This window comes from Scleropages formosus, chromosome 23 (genome assembly GCF_900964775.1).
Source record: "Scleropages formosus chromosome 23, fSclFor1.1, whole genome shotgun sequence".
Classification (NCBI taxonomy): domain Eukaryota; kingdom Metazoa; phylum Chordata; class Actinopteri; order Osteoglossiformes; family Osteoglossidae; genus Scleropages; species Scleropages formosus.
In genome coordinates this window covers 10,912,326-10,930,658 of record NC_041828.1, presented here as the reverse complement: position 1 = coordinate 10,930,658, position 18,333 = coordinate 10,912,326, and the positions used below count along the sequence as shown (strand labels likewise).

The 18,333-nt window shown below is 41.9% G+C and overlaps 1 protein-coding gene across 1 annotated transcript; it reads right to left on the bottom strand.

Moving 5' to 3' along the window:
• Positions 1-13,358: 13,358 nt before the first annotated feature.
• LOC108933334 (frizzled-1-like) lies at positions 13,359-15,523 on the bottom strand. The gene has a single exon (XM_018750302.2). It carries the CDS (start codon positions 15,215-15,217, stop codon positions 13,541-13,543), a length of 1,677 nt encoding a protein of 558 aa, XP_018605818.2. The 5' UTR covers positions 15,218-15,523; the 3' UTR covers positions 13,359-13,540.
• Positions 15,524-18,333: the final 2,810 nt, after the last annotated feature.

The following is an 18,333-nucleotide window of genomic DNA, read 5'->3' as shown; positions in this document are numbered from 1 at the left end:
CTCAGAATCTCACACACTTCCATCATCTCTTTCCACAGCCTAGCAGTGTTTAAAAGCTGCTGATGGGCCACACCTGAGTGGGGTTAACCACATGAGGCCACGTTCAGGTGTGCCAGAGGGTGTTGCCCAATACACGCTCACACAGCCTGCAGCCTTATTGAAATGGTTCATGAATTTATACACAGACATAAATAAATTCAGTATCTTGAAGCATTAAAAAGTACTAATTCAAGTGGAAAATATGCTCATGAATATAGAGAGCTTAGGTTCAACCTTAATGAACAAAATGGCAACATTTTTGTAATATTTGTCAAAGCAGCCTTTCTTAGATGTTCGGAACAATTACTCTGATCTTTCAAAGTCAAAGTGTCCTTATTGTCATTTCAACCATATACAGCCGGTACAGTATACAGTGGAACGAAACAACCTTTCTCCAGGACCATGGTGTTACATAGAAACAACTCAGAGCTATCTACTCAATAAACAATAAAAAATATATTTATTAATATATATAAATATAATAATAAATATAAACAATAAATACACAATAAATGCTGTAAATGTAAATACTAGTTAGATTTTAGCAGCAGTTTAAAAATGAACAGTGCAAAAAAAAAAATTGCCAAGGGAGTGGTATCGCGGGGGGCGCGGTGGCACAGTGGGTTTGACCGGGTCCTGCTCTCTGGTGGGTCTGGGGTTCGAGTCCCGCTTGGGCTGCCTTGCAATGGACTGGTATCCTGTCCTGGGTGTGTCCCCTCCCCCTCCAGCCTCACACCCTGTGTTGCCGGGTTAGGCTCTGGCTCCCCGCGACCCCATATGGGACAAATGGTCTCAGATGATTTTGTGTGTGTGGGTGTGTGTGTGTGTGTGTGTGTGTGTGTGTGTGTGTGTGTATGGTATGGTGTTCAGCATATGGGCGTTTGCGTGTGTGGGTTTGTGTCAGTCCAGTCCCTGGGTACTGAGGAGTCTGATGGCTTGGGGGAAGAAACTGTTACGCAGTCTGGCCGTGAGGGCCCAAATTTCATCTTAGATACTTGCAGCCATAAAAACTAGTTTCCTAAATATTATCCATAAATACAAAGGTACAAGAAGCAAACCCGGCCGAAGTTTAGAATCATATCACTGGTACAAAAGATTTCATTGTTACAGTTTGCCGGGAGAGCATGTCGCTTACTGAAACTAGTTAGCTGGCAGCAGTGCTTGCACAAAAGGTTAAACCACTTCAGAGAGTTTCCTACTGCTCCTCTCGTCTGGCTCCCAGTGTTCCCAGTAACCCCTGCCAGATGATATTATAAACAGGTTTTGAAAAGATTTTAGTTTTCCCTCAAATGAAATTGGCACATGGACAGTATAAAATGGCAACACGTCTGCCGCCGATGATATGTGATGGATGAGAATGACACTCCAAATGCAGTACCGCTTTTGGCAATACAAGCGCACAGCTGGGGTTCAGTGCCTGTCCGACTTGTTCACATAAATTATACAGGGATGGGCATTATTTCAGAACATACAGAATTTGCTTCTGCCGAGCAACTTCACATTTGTGTTTAAGAATTTCTTTAAATCCGATTTGTACAGATGTGTGGTATACGTCTGTCTTCATTTAAAGTTAACCAATGTAAGGAAAAACAAAAATATATATTTTTACTTGTTTATTAACAATTATTCATTGTTATTTATTGCCCAGGTAGTACAAATAACCAGAAAATACAAAGTGGTCCTTATCTTAAGATTGTGAGACTCTTGGAGTTTATAGAATACTTTCGTCTTCATTTGTATGTGTTTCTTCAACATTCACATTCTTTTGAGGATGAGATCCAGAAATATGAATCGTTAATTTCTGTTGTGATATGGATTTACAAAAGCACATGAACTTATTTTGTAAATAACCTCATTTCCTAAAAGTGCCTTTCCAGAAACGGCTAAATTAGGCGACTCTGCACGGTTAGCTATGATGCATGGACCCACGGGAGATCTTCAGGAGCTTCAGCACAGTTCTCATTACCCAGATGATAGCCTCGGGTCCTTTGGCAGACGCCCCCCTTTGGAAACTGTTTCACATAAGACGTAGCAAGAGGCTATTTATACACCTTATCTGTGTTTTGCATTAGAAGGGGTTCAAATGTGTGTTTTCTTACAGCTCATTGGCTCTGAGGCCTGTAGCTCCTCTGACACTGGAAATTGTCCAGCTACCTCCTAAACACAGATATTCACATTCTGGAGAACAGTTTAAGGGGAAATTAAATAGCAAAATGTATATATGTGCATAAATGTATATAAATGTACATACCTTAAACACTAACCCTAAGCATGCTAACTGACAAAAAGGCAAGCAAGAGAGCGCATTATCAAAAATATTACACCTCAATATCTTTTCCACAAGCAAGTTCCCAAAATAGCCTCCAGGAAGTTCCCTTTGAGCCCATGTGAAATTCCACCCCTCGGGTTCAGCAAATCATGGCCATCACTTCTGGATTGATGTTGATGGATAGGCATCCCTCCAAATCCAAGTCAGCGGAAAAGAAAACCGAAAATAGAAAATCAAAATGGACAACCCTGTGGACGTTGTATAGTCTATCATCAAGCTACCTTTCTGTAGGAATGTGACAAAATGCTTGACGTTTTCGTACCCACAACCCATCTTATCAGCCGGATTGCTGGATGATACAGATTTCATAAACTGCTTAAATACTTAGTGCTGAAAATTTAAGCTTCCAAACATTTAACATAATCATAGTCAAAAAAGATGTTCTGTAACACAGCTTTGAATTTTCTTTTCAGTGGTTTTCTAATGAATCACCAAAAGTCGATTTCTGGCTCTGTTTCTGGATATTAATTTAGGTCTTCATGCTCACTGATGTAATACTACAGATTCAGCCCTCTGTCAGAACAGCACTTCTGCTCAGGAGAGCACAGAATAAATGGCTGTCAGACCAAAGCTCTGTCAAATAAGTGGAATTTATATTAAAGATGTAGGGAAAAAAAGAAAAAACATGATAAGCCATACAAATGTGATGCAACCAATTTGAAGAAAGTAGGTGGTAGTTTCTCCATGTGACGTCAGGGTCCTTGTACAGATCATGTAGCTTGTGTTTAGTATAATGCAAACGTGCAAACTCCCCCTGTATTTAGCTGCACTGGAATATTATTTTCAAACATGCATTTGAGGGCGACATCTCAGAAACAACGGGTCCAATCCATTAATTGCCAGTAACACAATCAACTAGCCACAATCATGTTGGTCCAGCATCAATCGCGGAAACATAAGACATGAGCACTTTAAGATAGTCAAGCTCACATCATTTATATAATATTATACAGTGCTTCTCCTTAATTGAAAATTTAAAGAGAAATATTAGGGAAACATACCATAGGTTTTCCACTGGAAACTCAAGTAAATGAATAGCATCTTAAATCTGTGTGGCATCAGTCGAAAACATACACTGAAATCTGTCATTAGGACAAGTGTATACTCTCCAAGGTGAAATGAAATAATTTAGCTTCTATTATTATTATTATGTTATTATTATATACCTTCACCCTTTAAGAAAGTGAGCCTCAGTGCGATTAAACGCTCCCAAACTGCATCTCCGTGGCTAAAGACATACAGACTCGTGAGGCTCAGCAGGAGCAGATGTCACATGTTTCATCCTCTCAGCTCTGCCAAAACATGACCCAGGTGACCGTTTCACCCGTTGAACTGCAACAGGCCCAAGTCAGACTCCTCGGTCCAGACTTTTGACAGCAGGACACTCTGGAAGTACAGAAGGAAATGAAAAGAGAACGCAGAAACCTGGGATACAGCTGCTCAGGCAATACTCCAGATTCACAATTTCAGAAATCTACGTAAACACTGAGGTTGTCGCCATTACGTGTAAAGGGTACTCATTTAAAATTTCACAGCTTTTACATCTGAATATGTATGTGTGAACATTTGCGCGTGAATTTGCAGTGGAGAGACACAGTGAATTTGCAAAGGGAAGCACTAACGTTCAATGTTTCAGTCACATTAGAAATCATTAGAAACACTTTTTTAATTAGACAAAGCAAATGCAATCATGTGACTATAGATGAAGTACATTTTTTGTTAAAGATGACTTCTACTACAGTACCAGTTAAAAGTTTGAGCACACCTGTTTGAAATGAGGCTGTTCATGATTGTTTGTGTGACTGTATCGCAAGTATGTAAGTCTTAAATGGAAATGAAAATATTGCAAATGTGCACTTTTGTTTCCTATGAGTTGTACATGGCTTTTGAGAAAAGCATCTCCTTAATGAATAAATGAAAACGGTCAATCACAACGAATATATAATATGGAAGAAGTTGTCAATTATTAAAAAAGAAATAAAAGTTTAATAGAAAGATAACAATAATAACTCCAGTATGAGAGTTATCAAGTCAAGTCAAGTCAAGTCAAGTCAAGCTTTATTGTCATTCCACTACATGTGTGGACATACAGTGGGACGAAATGTCGTGTCTCGCAGGACCACGGTGCTGTGTAAAATAAGCATAAATATAAACATGCAACACTAGACCTAAGGACAGCTTTTAGACCTACATAATTAATTTACTAAGTCGATAATCTGAATTTAGTGCAAATATACATATACTATAAACAGTTAACTATACAACTTATGCTCTCCCAGTTGTTCTTGTTGTAGGAAATAAAAATGATTTCCTGGACTTTCTGTAGATCAGCAAGATTTTTTTTAAAAAAAAAATTACATTGAAAGTGGCACAGCTTATCTGCAATGTTGTTTTTTTTTTTTTTTGCAGCAATCTCGTATTTATTACAAAGTGCTTGGTCATAATGATGCAGAGAGCCGAAAGAAAAAAGCTAGTCTCCAACACTGCGCTCAAACTTTTGACTAGTATTGCATCTCTTCATTAGATTTGGATTACAAGTAAGTATGAAAATAAATATAGTTTATGTGGGAAATACCACTCAGTACCACCAAAGCATCCAACACCAATGTGATTGTGTGATGGTCGGCTGTGGTTCAAATGAATGCTGAGCATATTTTGGTTTTACTCTCTTCGTGGTCCAAATAAAGGTTTTTAATGTGTATTTCCTAGAATTCTGTATTGGCATACGATTAAACATATTCAGGCTTTTGGCAGCAGTGAGTGCTAAATGTGAGAAATTTTGCATAAGAGCCAAACTGGTGTTAGACAACAGCAGGACCGTGTTCATGCAGAGCTCCACGCTAGATGAACAGGACAAGCTACAAAAAGGTTTCTCCAGGGGTAAGAAAGGAAAATACACATCAAATTCAATTATTTCCAAAATTATCCACAGGGTCTGTTTTTCAGACCAGAGTGAATGAAACTATGCAGCCATGAAATTTTCTTAATGGAAACAGTATGTATTTGCTCGTAGCCGTTTTTTGTAGGACTGAAAAGAAGGGTTGATGTAGAAGTGCAGTTTTGGGAATCTCATCGTCCACGTAAAGGTGACGTGAGATGGTACACAGGTCACTAGGGTTCAAATTTAAGGAAGTTTGTGGAAAGGTCACGTTGCGTAACGGCTGATGCAAGTGCAAAGGAAGTAGGTGCAAAGGTCACGTCATGTAAAGGAGAACTTGAAGCCAGACCCACGTACCTGCGCTGAGACTGATGTGTGCTGATAAAAAAATGTGAAAGAACAGAAGGAATCAGCTTTTGCCCAAGACTGGTGCTCTGTCATGTGTTTATCCCTTGAACTTTCCATCCGACTGGACAGTGTAGGAAAAAATTATTCAAGCAACTCAGAGGATGAGTACAGGTCTCCCACTGGTTGCAGCTAGAATTTTAAAAAGCACATTATAAAAAATTGACTTGCTTTGAAATACATAATTCAGTGGACATGAAATTCGAAGACTGAGACAATACTTCCAAAAACTGATTAGGAATGAGCGCGAAAAAATCGGAAAAACACACCGCGTATTAGAAAAGAAGGAAAAAATAGTTCCGCTGTTAGCATTTTCCAAACGTTCCCTCTTTCTATGCACGTCACGTCACATAGCTAAAATTTAGGTCCACGACACTGTGTATTAGCTGGTACAATAGGACTGGGCACCTGCCACTGGCTATTGTCTCTAGTTTGCCTGATTCCACTTATGTGGTCAAATTTGATTTCTTCTTTAAGAGGCCAAAGTCACACAAAGACAGCTGTTAGTACACAAAGGCTTAAAGATCAAATGACGAAAACAAAATTACGATTCGGAAAGTTGGGGTTTTCCGTTAATCTGAGCAGCAGAAGAACGCAAGGGACGGCAAGGCTGAAGAGTGGCATATTACATTACAGAGTGCAGCGAGCCTTCACGAAACTATCTGGAGTGCTGTCGGATGGTTTCAATGCAGTGGGTAAACTGAGAATAACTTCCTTAGCTGCTCTAGCAAATCTTATATACTGTATCACCGAAGTATGTTATATAGCTGGAAGACAGGCTAACTGCTGTGCCAAAGGCACTAAATAGATCTACTGTAAACCTCTCTCAAACACCAGCTGGGTTTAACAAGGCTCTACACAAGTCAGTTTGTAACGGTGCAATTTACCGCTCCAAAACACACGTCACAATTTCCACTGAAATGTGTAGGTTACTACAAAGTAGCCTTAAAATGATGAGTTTTCAAGTAAACAACCTACCGTAGATAAAATGAAAACTCCGCGCAGGATCATAATGCCAGAGGAGCAAGAGGCAGCCGAAACACTGTGATGCAAATGCCCGTGCAGGTAAACAAAGAAATAAATAAATAAATGACACAAGATGAATGATTAATTAGATTCTTCGGGTCTGGAGAGAAGGCGATGCCAGAAAGAAGGCGATGCAAATGAGTGATTAATTCTGGGGCTTCCCTTACTGGTCTGCAAGGTATTTAGCATATTCCTCAGTGATATTAGCTTAACCTGTAATAGAATATAAATGAGGCCATATGGCTGCGGTGTAATTATGATCCCTGTGAGAGTTCCCCACGGCGGAGCCATTGGAAAGGACTGCGCTACATTCCTCGCTCTGGACGGAGGAATAGAGCCGTCTGCCACATGAGAAGCCTAGTGCAGGGCACTCCCCCTCCACTCAGCCTCCATCCTCCCGTCCTCAAGGTCCCGGTCCCTGTGACTGACACCTGGTTAAGGGCGTTCAGGTCCTCCTGGCAGAAGCAGCCTGTGTGACTCGACTGCATGTCATTGGACGCTCACGTTCAAACTTCTCAGCAAGCTCCTAAGGTCTAAGGACTTCTGGCCCAGTTCAAAATGCGTGCGTGTACAGCTCTGGGTTCAGTACACCGGACACTGTGCAGATCTTGAAAACTATCTTAACTAAAGGGTGGGGCCTCCAGTTTTTACACATCACACTCTAATTATATTTGGGTTCTGTGTGGGTCACATTGTTCCACAAGTACAGCTTGTGCTATACGAGCAAAATAGAGGAACGCTCAATACACAAGTCCTGAATGTCAAACAATTTCGTACATGTGTTTGTAGTAGTCAAATTCAATTCGATTTAATTTTATAGAGCGCTCTTCTCATGCAGGGACACAGACCGCTCGAACACAGGCATAAGGCAAAGAAACAAACACATCAGACAAAGAAACAAAGACGACGTGACTACAGTCAAATGAGTTGTTATGAAGATTATAGTTCGAATATGTAAAGCTAATTATGCTTTATTTTGCTCTGTATTTGCTATCAGGTATACAGCAATGTAGGCAGTGGGAAATGACACATGAGTTTGTCAGCTGCCAAGTTTAATAACACTGTAGACTTTAGGCAAACTGTTTCCACAGGGAACCATATTTTCAGTTTTTGGTATTAGTTTTTAAACATAGTGAATGCTCCTAAAATTGAATTATGAATTCTACTTTGTAATTTTTAACACTGAATGTTGAAAAGCACAGGGCCCCCAAGAAATCTGAGGCTTTAGAGACAATCCTCTATGTCTTCTGTGGCCACCCCAAATTAGGATGAAAGAATTGCCATTGGGTCCTAAGGGAATATTTCTTGACAAAAACAGTTCCCTCCCTCCCACCAAAGAATCCCCTTTGTCATAGACTGTCCAGTAAATGTCTCTTACTTATTTTTAGCCAACAGTTTCTAGGATGGATGGATCAGAGAAGTCTTTCATGGATTGGTGCAGAAAAGGCTGCCATGTAAATGTGATTCCGAAGAGGTGAACAGCACCACGTCCTTAGGACCCAACTCCAAATGCTGTCCAGATGTCACCAGCATCGGCCCGGAGGCTCTCAGGCTGCAAGGGAGCCACAACAGAGGGGAAAGTGGATTTCTGGAATTCCGTGGGTCTTCTGTTGGGTTTGCTCGCTGTGCATTTCATTTCACAAATGTTAGAGTGAGGTCACGTTTGGGGAGGACAAATGTTGTGGAAGACTTAGAGAATTATTGGAAGGAATGTACTCTACTTGGGAGTTCCAAATCTAGCAACACTGCTTGCAAATCAATTTGAAGATACCTTTTAGAACAAATTCAGTGCCATGGATTCACTTTCTTGTCCATATCTTAATGTTGACCATTAGTCCATCATTGTCAATATATTGCACTGACATCAGTTAGGAAAAAAAATATGGGTCACGTTCTGACAGCCACTATCTTTGGCCCCATAACATACCATATGTAACCATTATGCAACTTGAACTGTTTTGATAGAATAATGTAACTCCAAAATGGATGGATGCTGAAGCATTTCATTTCAATTTTGAATAGAAGCTAGTTGTAAAGTATGCCAGAGAAAAAGTTTTGGCCCCAGGAGCTCAAACCCACACCTTCAGAAACTAGATCTTGCACCAAGGGCTTCATACTCTACACCCCATCATCACAGCTCCATGAATTTTCTAACATTTTTTTTGCGTTACGTCTTTATAATGTGTTTAATGAGATTATTTTTTTGGCTTCTTAACAGGTCAATACACAATAGGACAAGCAATCAACCTGGTGAGGCCACTCACCGGCACAGGAACAAAAGAAGGATTAGATACCAAAGACTGGTACCAACAAGGCTGTGTTGTTCCAAATTAAAACGTGGGTGTACTATGTGTGAACTTGTCATGCCTTGGATATTCATCGAGTAGAACAAATATGCCTTAGTCACATATTGAGTAGTTTGCTAAGGATGAAATTACACTTGTCATTGCTGCTTTGTCTTTAGACACGTCCGATCTCAAACAAAAGAAGTTTCAAAATAAAAATGCATGTGCCATAACGGAAGAGCAATGCTGTCCTGTACACATGTATTTTTTTTTGCTCATATGTAAGTTATCTTTCACTCACCAGATTAAAGAAAACTGCACAGAAGCCGCATTAATCGGAGTGAAATTCTTGACTGGTTTGTGTTGGGGGCTCATATTCCGCACTGTGATAACTTTGGGTTGTCGTGTCGAACTTCAGAAATGTCCTACCAATCCCATAAATCTAGGAGGTCATCGAGGAAGCGTTCACTTTCTTTCCTCCCACGATCATCTGTCGGCACTGGAGGGTGTGACAGCCCACCCGCAGGATGCGTATGCTCCTCATTCCTGTCCTTTGCGCCCTTTTCTCAGCACCAAAGTGCGCGTACACTGGGGTGAGCTCACTATCTTTGCTCAGATCTCAAAAGCCAAACGTCATTTGGGTCCCTCCCTGCCATTCAAATATCTACAGCAAGCCAAGCGTTACGTACGCACCAGGAAATCAAATGCTTAATGCACACGTTTGAAATACATGCATTTTAAAAATAAATATCGCTTAACACGTTGATAGCTGGGACACCCCATGCCCTCCTCCCCACTGACAGCATTAACTGACAATAAGGTGCCAGGCAAACGTAGATGTAGTTGACGGATTATGGGTGTGAAAAGCGAGGTTCGGTGCCGTCCAAGGAGATAAGAACATACTGACACCAGTGCCTAGCTGCGCCTTCGTCAAGCCGTAAATTCCAGGCGAGGAGCGAGACACGTCAGCGAGGCCTGGAATGCAGTGTGCGAACATTCTTTGGCCCACTATTCATAAACACTTGCTGGCAAAAATGACGAGTCGATCAACGACGGAAGACGGAAGGGATATCGCCATGTCCTCTTTCATTGTCTGCCCGCTTTCTTCCTCTGTCCATCACCTTTCTAGTTTGAAGTGGAAAGAAAGAAAGAAAGAAAGAAAGAAAGAAAAAGAAAAAGAGAAAGAACAATATGCTGGAACGCTTTTTAATCCACAAATGTACGCATGGTCAGAGCTCGGCTTTGACGAGAACACAAATAGAACTAAGTTCACAGTAAGATGACTCTGCAGGGTTAAAAGTGTGCATGGTTTTAAACTTTCTTAAAACAGAGACAGACCTATGGAACGTGGAAGTTTATGTAGATAAGTGCCAGAGACTCATCCGTGCTCCTTTGTGTTCAGAGCTTGCCTAGGCTTGCAGTCCACTGTTGCCAGAACATCCTCAGGTTTCATGTGATTCACAGCTACAGCACAAAAACAATCATTACCTATAATAAAACACTGCATAATCATTGTGGAAAACCCAAGACACTGGACTGCAAGTGAAAAGCGGGAACAGTGTGTGTAGAGACAGCAAGGCAGAAACACAACACAGCAGAGAGCTCATGGGAAACTCCAGTAAAGAGAGCTGAGGACGCCCTCAAACCCACAACCCCGGAGAGAGGAAGCAAAAGCATTACCTGTGGAGCCACCACACCACGCCACCCCAAAATTAGAGTAAATTTGACCAACTGAAATAACTAGCTATTTTTTAAACATATTCCAATGTACAAAAACTCATTTATTGAGGAAAAACAAGCCAAACTAAAAACTATTAAAATTCTTCATGTCAGGCAATTACTTTTTCCAAGAACAACTTCTTGCTATAATCTAAAGGTTTAAATCTCTGATATTTTCACTTAAAAAGCTGTTTGATGCTCTTTTTACCAAAAGGATTTTAATTATACAGGGATTAATTTTAATTATGATGAAAATAAGCAGCAAAATAAAGGCAAATCTTAAGTTTGCAAATTCATGTCATTACTTTGATAACCATCTGCAAACACTGACCTACCATAACAATAACTAAGAAATTTCACTTGCTATTATCTTTATATAACAAGAGCCCATTTTTAGAAACAGTTATTATAATCAGTTACTGCTCACTTGCTGGTCCTCTATCTTATATATATATATATATATATAAAATAAATGAACTAATTGTAGTATATGGAAAAATAATTGGTGGAAACTTATTTGCTTTTTACCTGGCTAATTACCTACAACATTCTTCTACATTTTTGAAAGACATCACCCAAATGGCTATTCAATGAATGTTCTTTCAGGTGATTTTACCCCACATAATTACAATATTTAATACAAAATACACAGTATAAACTATAACTTTCTCACAAAATTTTAACCTTTCATGAAATTAAAGCACATACCCATACTTCTAAAATAACGGACACCACAAAGAAATCAACAGGTGTGGAAAAAGTACAGTTTAATATAGGCTTTAATGTTTTCAGATGTTTCTCTTGAACCATGCAAAAGATGTATTCAGCTGAAAAAAGGATTTTGAAATGAAAACGTGAGCAAAATACTTCCAAATTTAAGGAAAGCATTTCCAGCCAGTAAGAAAACTAATGACCCACTTTTACATAAATGAGGCAGTCATTTTATACTGAAATAAAACTGGTTTAATGGCATATAGTCTTCTGTACTTCAGTACAGTTACACAGGGGTTCATTCCATTAAGGTCTTGTTTCAAGACTATTATTGATAACATTCACTTAACCGGAAAAAGGCTGACGATTCTGACAAAATTAATACTGCCTTAAGTCGGCAATGGTAGCACTTTGGCACTGAAGTTGAATCAGCTCCACGGTACAAGTATGTCTTTAAACTCTTGGGACAAAACATCTGAGCTGGTAATGTGACAATTGTTACTACTGCTGTGGGAGCAATTTGAACCATGAACAGTGGAACTGAAACTAAGCATAAAGCACAGCAGATCAATACAAGCACATGGGTCCCTCAGACTGCAGAACACAATGGAATTAGAACCAGTAACTTCTGCAGCAAAGGGCACATCTCCAAGGCTCTCAACAGTTTTAAACATCTTTAAAGAAAATATGATCAAAAATGAAGGCTGTGCAAATTTATTACATTCATGTAAATAGGGGTAAAAAGTTGTAAATTAAATGTTTGGTTAATAAGTACCTCTGGACCGCTACAGAAATCCTTAGAACAAGGGTCAAGGTAGTGTTCTTGCAGAAAGCAGTGGCCTAGCCCTTTGCACCCAGCTGGCGGAACGTACCAAGTGCCATCTCGGATTGTCCCACATACGTGTCAAATTTAGTGGCTGTAACTCACGTAAATAAGACGTGAAAAACAGTATTCTCACTTATTTTCGTTAAATCCCTTGGCTATTTCAATAAAACGAGGGTGATGTTTTACTTTTGCGTGTGCTCAACCGAACCTGGGTGCAATTCTAGCCAGGTGTAAACAGTCTTCGGTTCAGTTGGGGGGGGGGGGGGGGGGGTCTTTCTGCTGTGGACCAGCCTCTAATGAACAAGTACAGCTGAACCTCTGGTCTTCACCTCCGAGTAGCACAGACTCATCTATTTTAAGTTCTCACCCAATAGTTAAAAAAAGAACAAAGGCACTCGACTGTGTGGCGCTCTCAGTATTCACAAGTAGCTCTCAACTGTGGAACACATGTCGTACTGTAAATCTTTTCCTTTACTGTGTATAGGTAAAGCTGATTGTATTGCTTTATGATTTTTCCCACTTTTTTTCTTTCTTTTAATTCAATTCTTCAAGGGCAGTGTGGACCAATCTGCCATTATCCATCTGTTGGAACATATTTAATTTCACCACCAAATTCATTCCCAGGCCTCAGAAAAGTTGAACAAATAATTTCAATAGTAAGTCTGACTGAACCATTGCCCAATTCAAGAAATACCCACAGAAAGATAAGGCAGCATACCAGGTTTTCATAACCTCATACTTATTCTGGACTCAATCCTTTCCAAAGAAGTATGCCCTTGAAGAAAAGGATATACACATTGTAGGTTTATATATCAGCCCTTTAACTATACACAGCTTATACACTGCTTACACTGAAGGCTTAAATCATCATGTTCAACTTCATTATAATGTAAATATTAGTTAGTACATTGTTTCAGAAGGCTTTTGGACCCAAAAGACAGAATATGAATTAATGTCACAGTATGATTGTGAATATAAAAGCAGAACGAATGTGGACAAGTCTAGAAAATCCAGACATTCCATTAGGTTATTCCCAATTTTCAGGAAGAATTTTAAAAAAAAAAAAAAAAAAAAAAATCTGTACCTTTTCCTTTTCTGTTCAAAATACATGTTGATTTTTTTTTAAGTAGTGAATGCGTGTTCTTTTAAATACAAATATATACTTACAAAAAAAATCTCAAAATGCTTATGTACAAGGAAACACGTTAAAGTGTGTCCACCAGCACTGTCACACAGAAAGCTGTTCTTCAGTTCATATAAAAGTGTACTTGGAGGAAAGTAGATGAGGGATGGGGAACGACCAGGGTGGGCTACCACTGAGGTCACACCGTCGTTTCCCCTTGTTTACTGTTAGCCAGTCTTGTGTAGAATTTCCTCCAAGAGTTGAGCGTTTTACCAGACCAAATCCAAAAGCCCGATGTGATGCCCACAATCAGAGTCATCAGGTACTTGATCATGAAGACGGTGAAGTCGGGGGTCATGTGGGGGTGACGGTGCCGTGGACACGGGATGGCGTAGCTCGTGCACGCCTGCGACACCCAGCTCTTCTCCCACTGTTCCCGGAAGGCCTGCTCGTAGAAGTAGCAGGCGATGACTATGGTGGCCGGGACCGTGTAGAGCACGCTGAAGATGCCGATCCTCACCATGAGCTTCTCCAGCTTCTCCGTCTTGGTGCCGTCGTGCTTCATGATGGTCCTGATGCGGAAGAGGGAGACGAAGCCGGCCAGCAGGAAAGAGGTGCCGATGAAGAGGTAGACAAAGAGCGGAGCCAACACAAATCCACGCAAGGCATCCACACTGTTGATCCCCACGAAGCACACCCCGCTGAGGATGTCCCCGTCCACCTGTCCCACCGCCAGGATGGTGATGGTCTTGATGGCCGGCACAGCCCAGGCGGCCAGGTGGAAATACTGCGAATTGGCTTCTATGGCTTCGTGGCCCCATTTCATCCCAGCTGAGAGGAACCACGTGAGGGCCAGAATAACCCACCAAATGGAGCTGGCCATGCTGAAGAAGTAGAGCATCATGAAGAGAATGGTGCAGCCCTCCTTCTTGGTGCCCTGCACCACCGTTCGGACGCTGCTCTCGAACTTCTCATTGCACACCACCTTGTCCTCCAGCAGAAAGCCGGCGACGTACGCGACCGACACCATGGTGTAGCAGCCCGAGAGGAAGATGATGGGGCGCTCCGGGTAGCTGAAGCGCTTCATGTCCACCAAGTAGGTGAGCACCGTGAACAGGGTGGAGGCGCAGCACAAGACGGACCAAATGCCGATCCAGAGCCTGGAGAAGTTGAGCTGGTCCTGGGAGAAGTACATGCCCTTGGACTCGAGCGACTCGCAGGGAGCCCCGCAGTTGTCTTCGCCCAGGAAGCGGTAGTTTAAGTAGGGCGGCACCTTCAGCACCTTGGGGCACCTGAAGTGCCCCGGGTTGCCCTCCTCCTTGGGGGGCTCCGTCACGTCGGCCGTGGGGCTCACGCCGGGGCCGGACTTGTCCGACATGTTCTGGCCCACGCACAGCTCCTCGGCGCCGTGCACGGGGAACGACTCGCACGCCAGGCTGTCGGGCCACTGGAAGCCGAACTTGTTCATGAGCGCCTCGCAGCCCTGCCGGGCGCGTTCGCACAGGGAGCGGCACGGCGGCAGCGCCTGCTCGAGCACCGTGCACACGGGCGCGTACATGGAGCACAGGAAGAACTTGAGGTCCGGAGAGCACTGCACCTTGACCAGCGGGTAGAACTGGTGCACCTCGAGCCCCGCGTCCTCCTGGTTCGTGTGACCCAGCAGGTTCGGCATGATGGTCTCGTTGTACGCGATGTCCGTGCACAGGGGGATGGAGATGGGCTGGCAGAAGCCGTGCTCCGGGACCGACATCCCTCGGTCGCCGTACTGCTGGCCGCTCACCCGCACGAGTCCCGCAACGAGGTACGACAGGACGGCTAAAACTTGTGTCCGGCTGCGGCGGGAAGTCCCCAGCGCGGGACCACCTCCACCGGCCATGCTGCGCTGACTTTCACGCGCTCGGATCCCGACTATCAAACTTCTTCGCCGCTCACACTCACTGCTTTTCCCCCCTCCCGAACCGCTCTCGCCTTCGGAAATATTCCAAACTTCTTGTCTCTGCAGTTGGACGCGTTCGCTGTTCCCCGCGCCTTCTGCAGCGTCGGACTTTTTTCCAGCCACCGAACGGAGTACGACTCGTTGCGGGGCTCCGTGCGGCTGGAAGCGGCGGCGGCGGCGGCGGTGGCGGTAGCTGCAGCGGCTCCGCTCCGCTCCTCTCCTCACCACCCTCCTCGGTCCTCGAGCTCCGCTCTGCCCCGTTTCCAGGCGCCCCACTGTCTCTCCTTCACATGGAAAAAGGAGGGACCTTGAAACAGATGGCGCCTTAAGGGAGCGTCTACTTTTTCCCACGTTTCGTGAGCGCGTGTCTTGAAAAGCCTACCGGTTGATTCATACAAACGAGGAACACATTGACGACTCATTTTATTCATCGCGCCGGTGAAGCACGATCCGTTTCGTCTTTATATAAAACCAGTGGCGTATGTACTGAGTATTTTACCACTTTAATCCATCTTCAATTCGTGATGCTTCTCACGCCTTTTGTTACGAGAGCAAATGTTAATGTAGAGGAGGCATGTAACTAACAAATATTGCTTTTATACAGATTCTGCACATTTAAAATGACAATTTGCCTATTAAACGCCGTTAAAAAGCTTGAATTGTATTTACAGACAGTGTTATGTAAAGGCTGGTTGCCTGAGAGATAATAAAATCTTACACCAGTGAACACTGAACACGATCACCGAGACTGTAAAGAATAAGCAAAAGGTATACAACCAAGTACACTGAAATAGAGTTAAATACAATATTGCAATATACTCCCTAATAAGCTTTCAAAACAATATCTGAAAATAATGAACATTAACCCACGCAAAAAAAAAAAAAAAAAAAACCCAAACCTTCTCCTTCCTCCTGTCAACGTTATCCACAGAATGTTAATTTCTCTTTCCCCTTTGACCACTCCAATACTGTACTGTATCATCTCTAAATACAGTGATATTAGCATAAAAGTTCTCACTTTACATGTGTTTTTGTAATTATAATCAGACATAGTCATATTTTTGATTACTTATCTTAAAGTATTTCTCAAGGGCAGAAAGACTAACAAAGCTGTAATAAATCAATGCTGGAAAAAATACTAGGAAAACATTTTCATGATGGACACAGTGGAAAGTAAAATAAATAATCCAGAAATTTCAGGAGAAATCGTTGTTTCAAAAACTCAACTATAAATTAGCGATGGTCCCTAAGTGAGAAGTCCAGTTCCCGTTCTGATTGGCTGCGAAATGTTTCTTCCAGCTGAAACGACCTATAAGTTCCAGTGAAATGGTTTATTTGAGTTTATGTGGGGTTTTTTTGTGTGCTCACCTGGATGAACTTTTTAAGGCTATATAAAGAAATCTCCCCTCCACAAAAGATATAGAATCAATTTGTAGCATGTGTCCAATGTTAAAATAAAATATCAGAAATGCTAATTATGCTTAGTTTGGGTTTAAACTTTAGAATTAGAGATTTTTTTTTTTTTTTTTTATAACACAGAGTCACAGTACACCTATGTGGCTAAGTGAAAAAATAAAGAAAAATATTTCATTTCTTGTGGATTTTAATACAATATGGAAAGGCTGCATGCAGCTTCATGAAGAATTAATAATATAAAAATTGTGGTGTTTTAGACAGCAGTTTTGTGGGGAAATGTTTTACATTTACATTTATTTATTTAGAAGACGTTTTTCCTCCAAATTGACTTCCAGTGAACTCTATTGGAAGTCGCTTTGGAGAAAAGAGTTTTGACTCAAATTCTTTATTAATGTTCCTCATATTCTTCAATGCAAATATTTTTAAACTTTGAACAGCGACCAGAGGTGAGCATTTCATTATACACACAATCCTTTGATAAATTTTGAATGGGAACCTACCGGTTCTGCACCAGGGTTTTTACTTTGCAGATCAGCTCAACATGAAACAAGATTTCTGAAAGAATTTTAAAACGCAATTTTCAAAGATGTGAAGAAAAGAAGAAAGCATGCTCAAACAATTAAGTCTAGGTGTTACTTTACGATAAACTGTTTCAATTACGCATTAATCATTTGTCCCATGTTTAATAGAAAATTTCAGGTAAACAAGCTAATGAAAGTGTGTGCCGCCCCATGGAAGTCCCGAATCCGGGCTACAGCATGAGCGCATGTATGAAGCATTCGCTGGTAATTGTGATCTTCCAGGCTCCCTATGAGTGATGCCAAAGATGGCTATGGAAGTGCGAGGTGCAGATAAAGCCGTACAGCTGGTCCGCAGGGGGCTGCTTCCACTGGCCGGATTAATGGCGGATGGGGAGAAGTGTGAAATTAAAGCAGATTGCGGAGTGACAAGCTCACAGCTGGCTGGTGATCTGGCTGCAGAACTAACAAGGCGCTGGGGGGAGGTGGTGGCGGGGCAGCCGTGCCGTCCCTCGGATTCAGAGGACCAGGCATTGTGGGGCAAGTCATCATGGGAGGAGGGCAATTGAAACTCACTCTGCTGAAACTGGTCCACTGGAGAGTGCTGTGAATACATTTAAAAACACATGCTGCAGACATCTGGAACTTTTGTATCGTATTGTACTGCAACACTACTGCTGGCTGTGATACAAGTAAAGTCTTTGACCACCCAAATTCTTGTCTAAAAAGGTTATGATGGGTTTTACTCAAATAGGTACATGTTGAGGGAATAGCCAGAAAGTTGTACAAAATAATTTTTCCAGCTGAGAGTGAGCCGTGAAATTGTTAGTCGGGACTCGGAGGTTCACTTTCAGTTTATTTCAGGTACCGGTGAACAACAGTTACAGAGGGACATTACATCTCCTGTAATAACATTACAAACAGGTTGTAACCAAAAAATGACAGCACCAGCTAGTCTGCTAAGTTATACGAAGTTGATAAAGTGACAAGGTTTTTACTCATGTTCCAAACTGCAAGTCAGCCTAGCAGGAATGGAAAGGACTTTTTTTGATATACACATATATAATACAGAAAAAAGGATCAGGCCAAAAATAAATGTCAGCCAAAAGGACATCTGTGTCC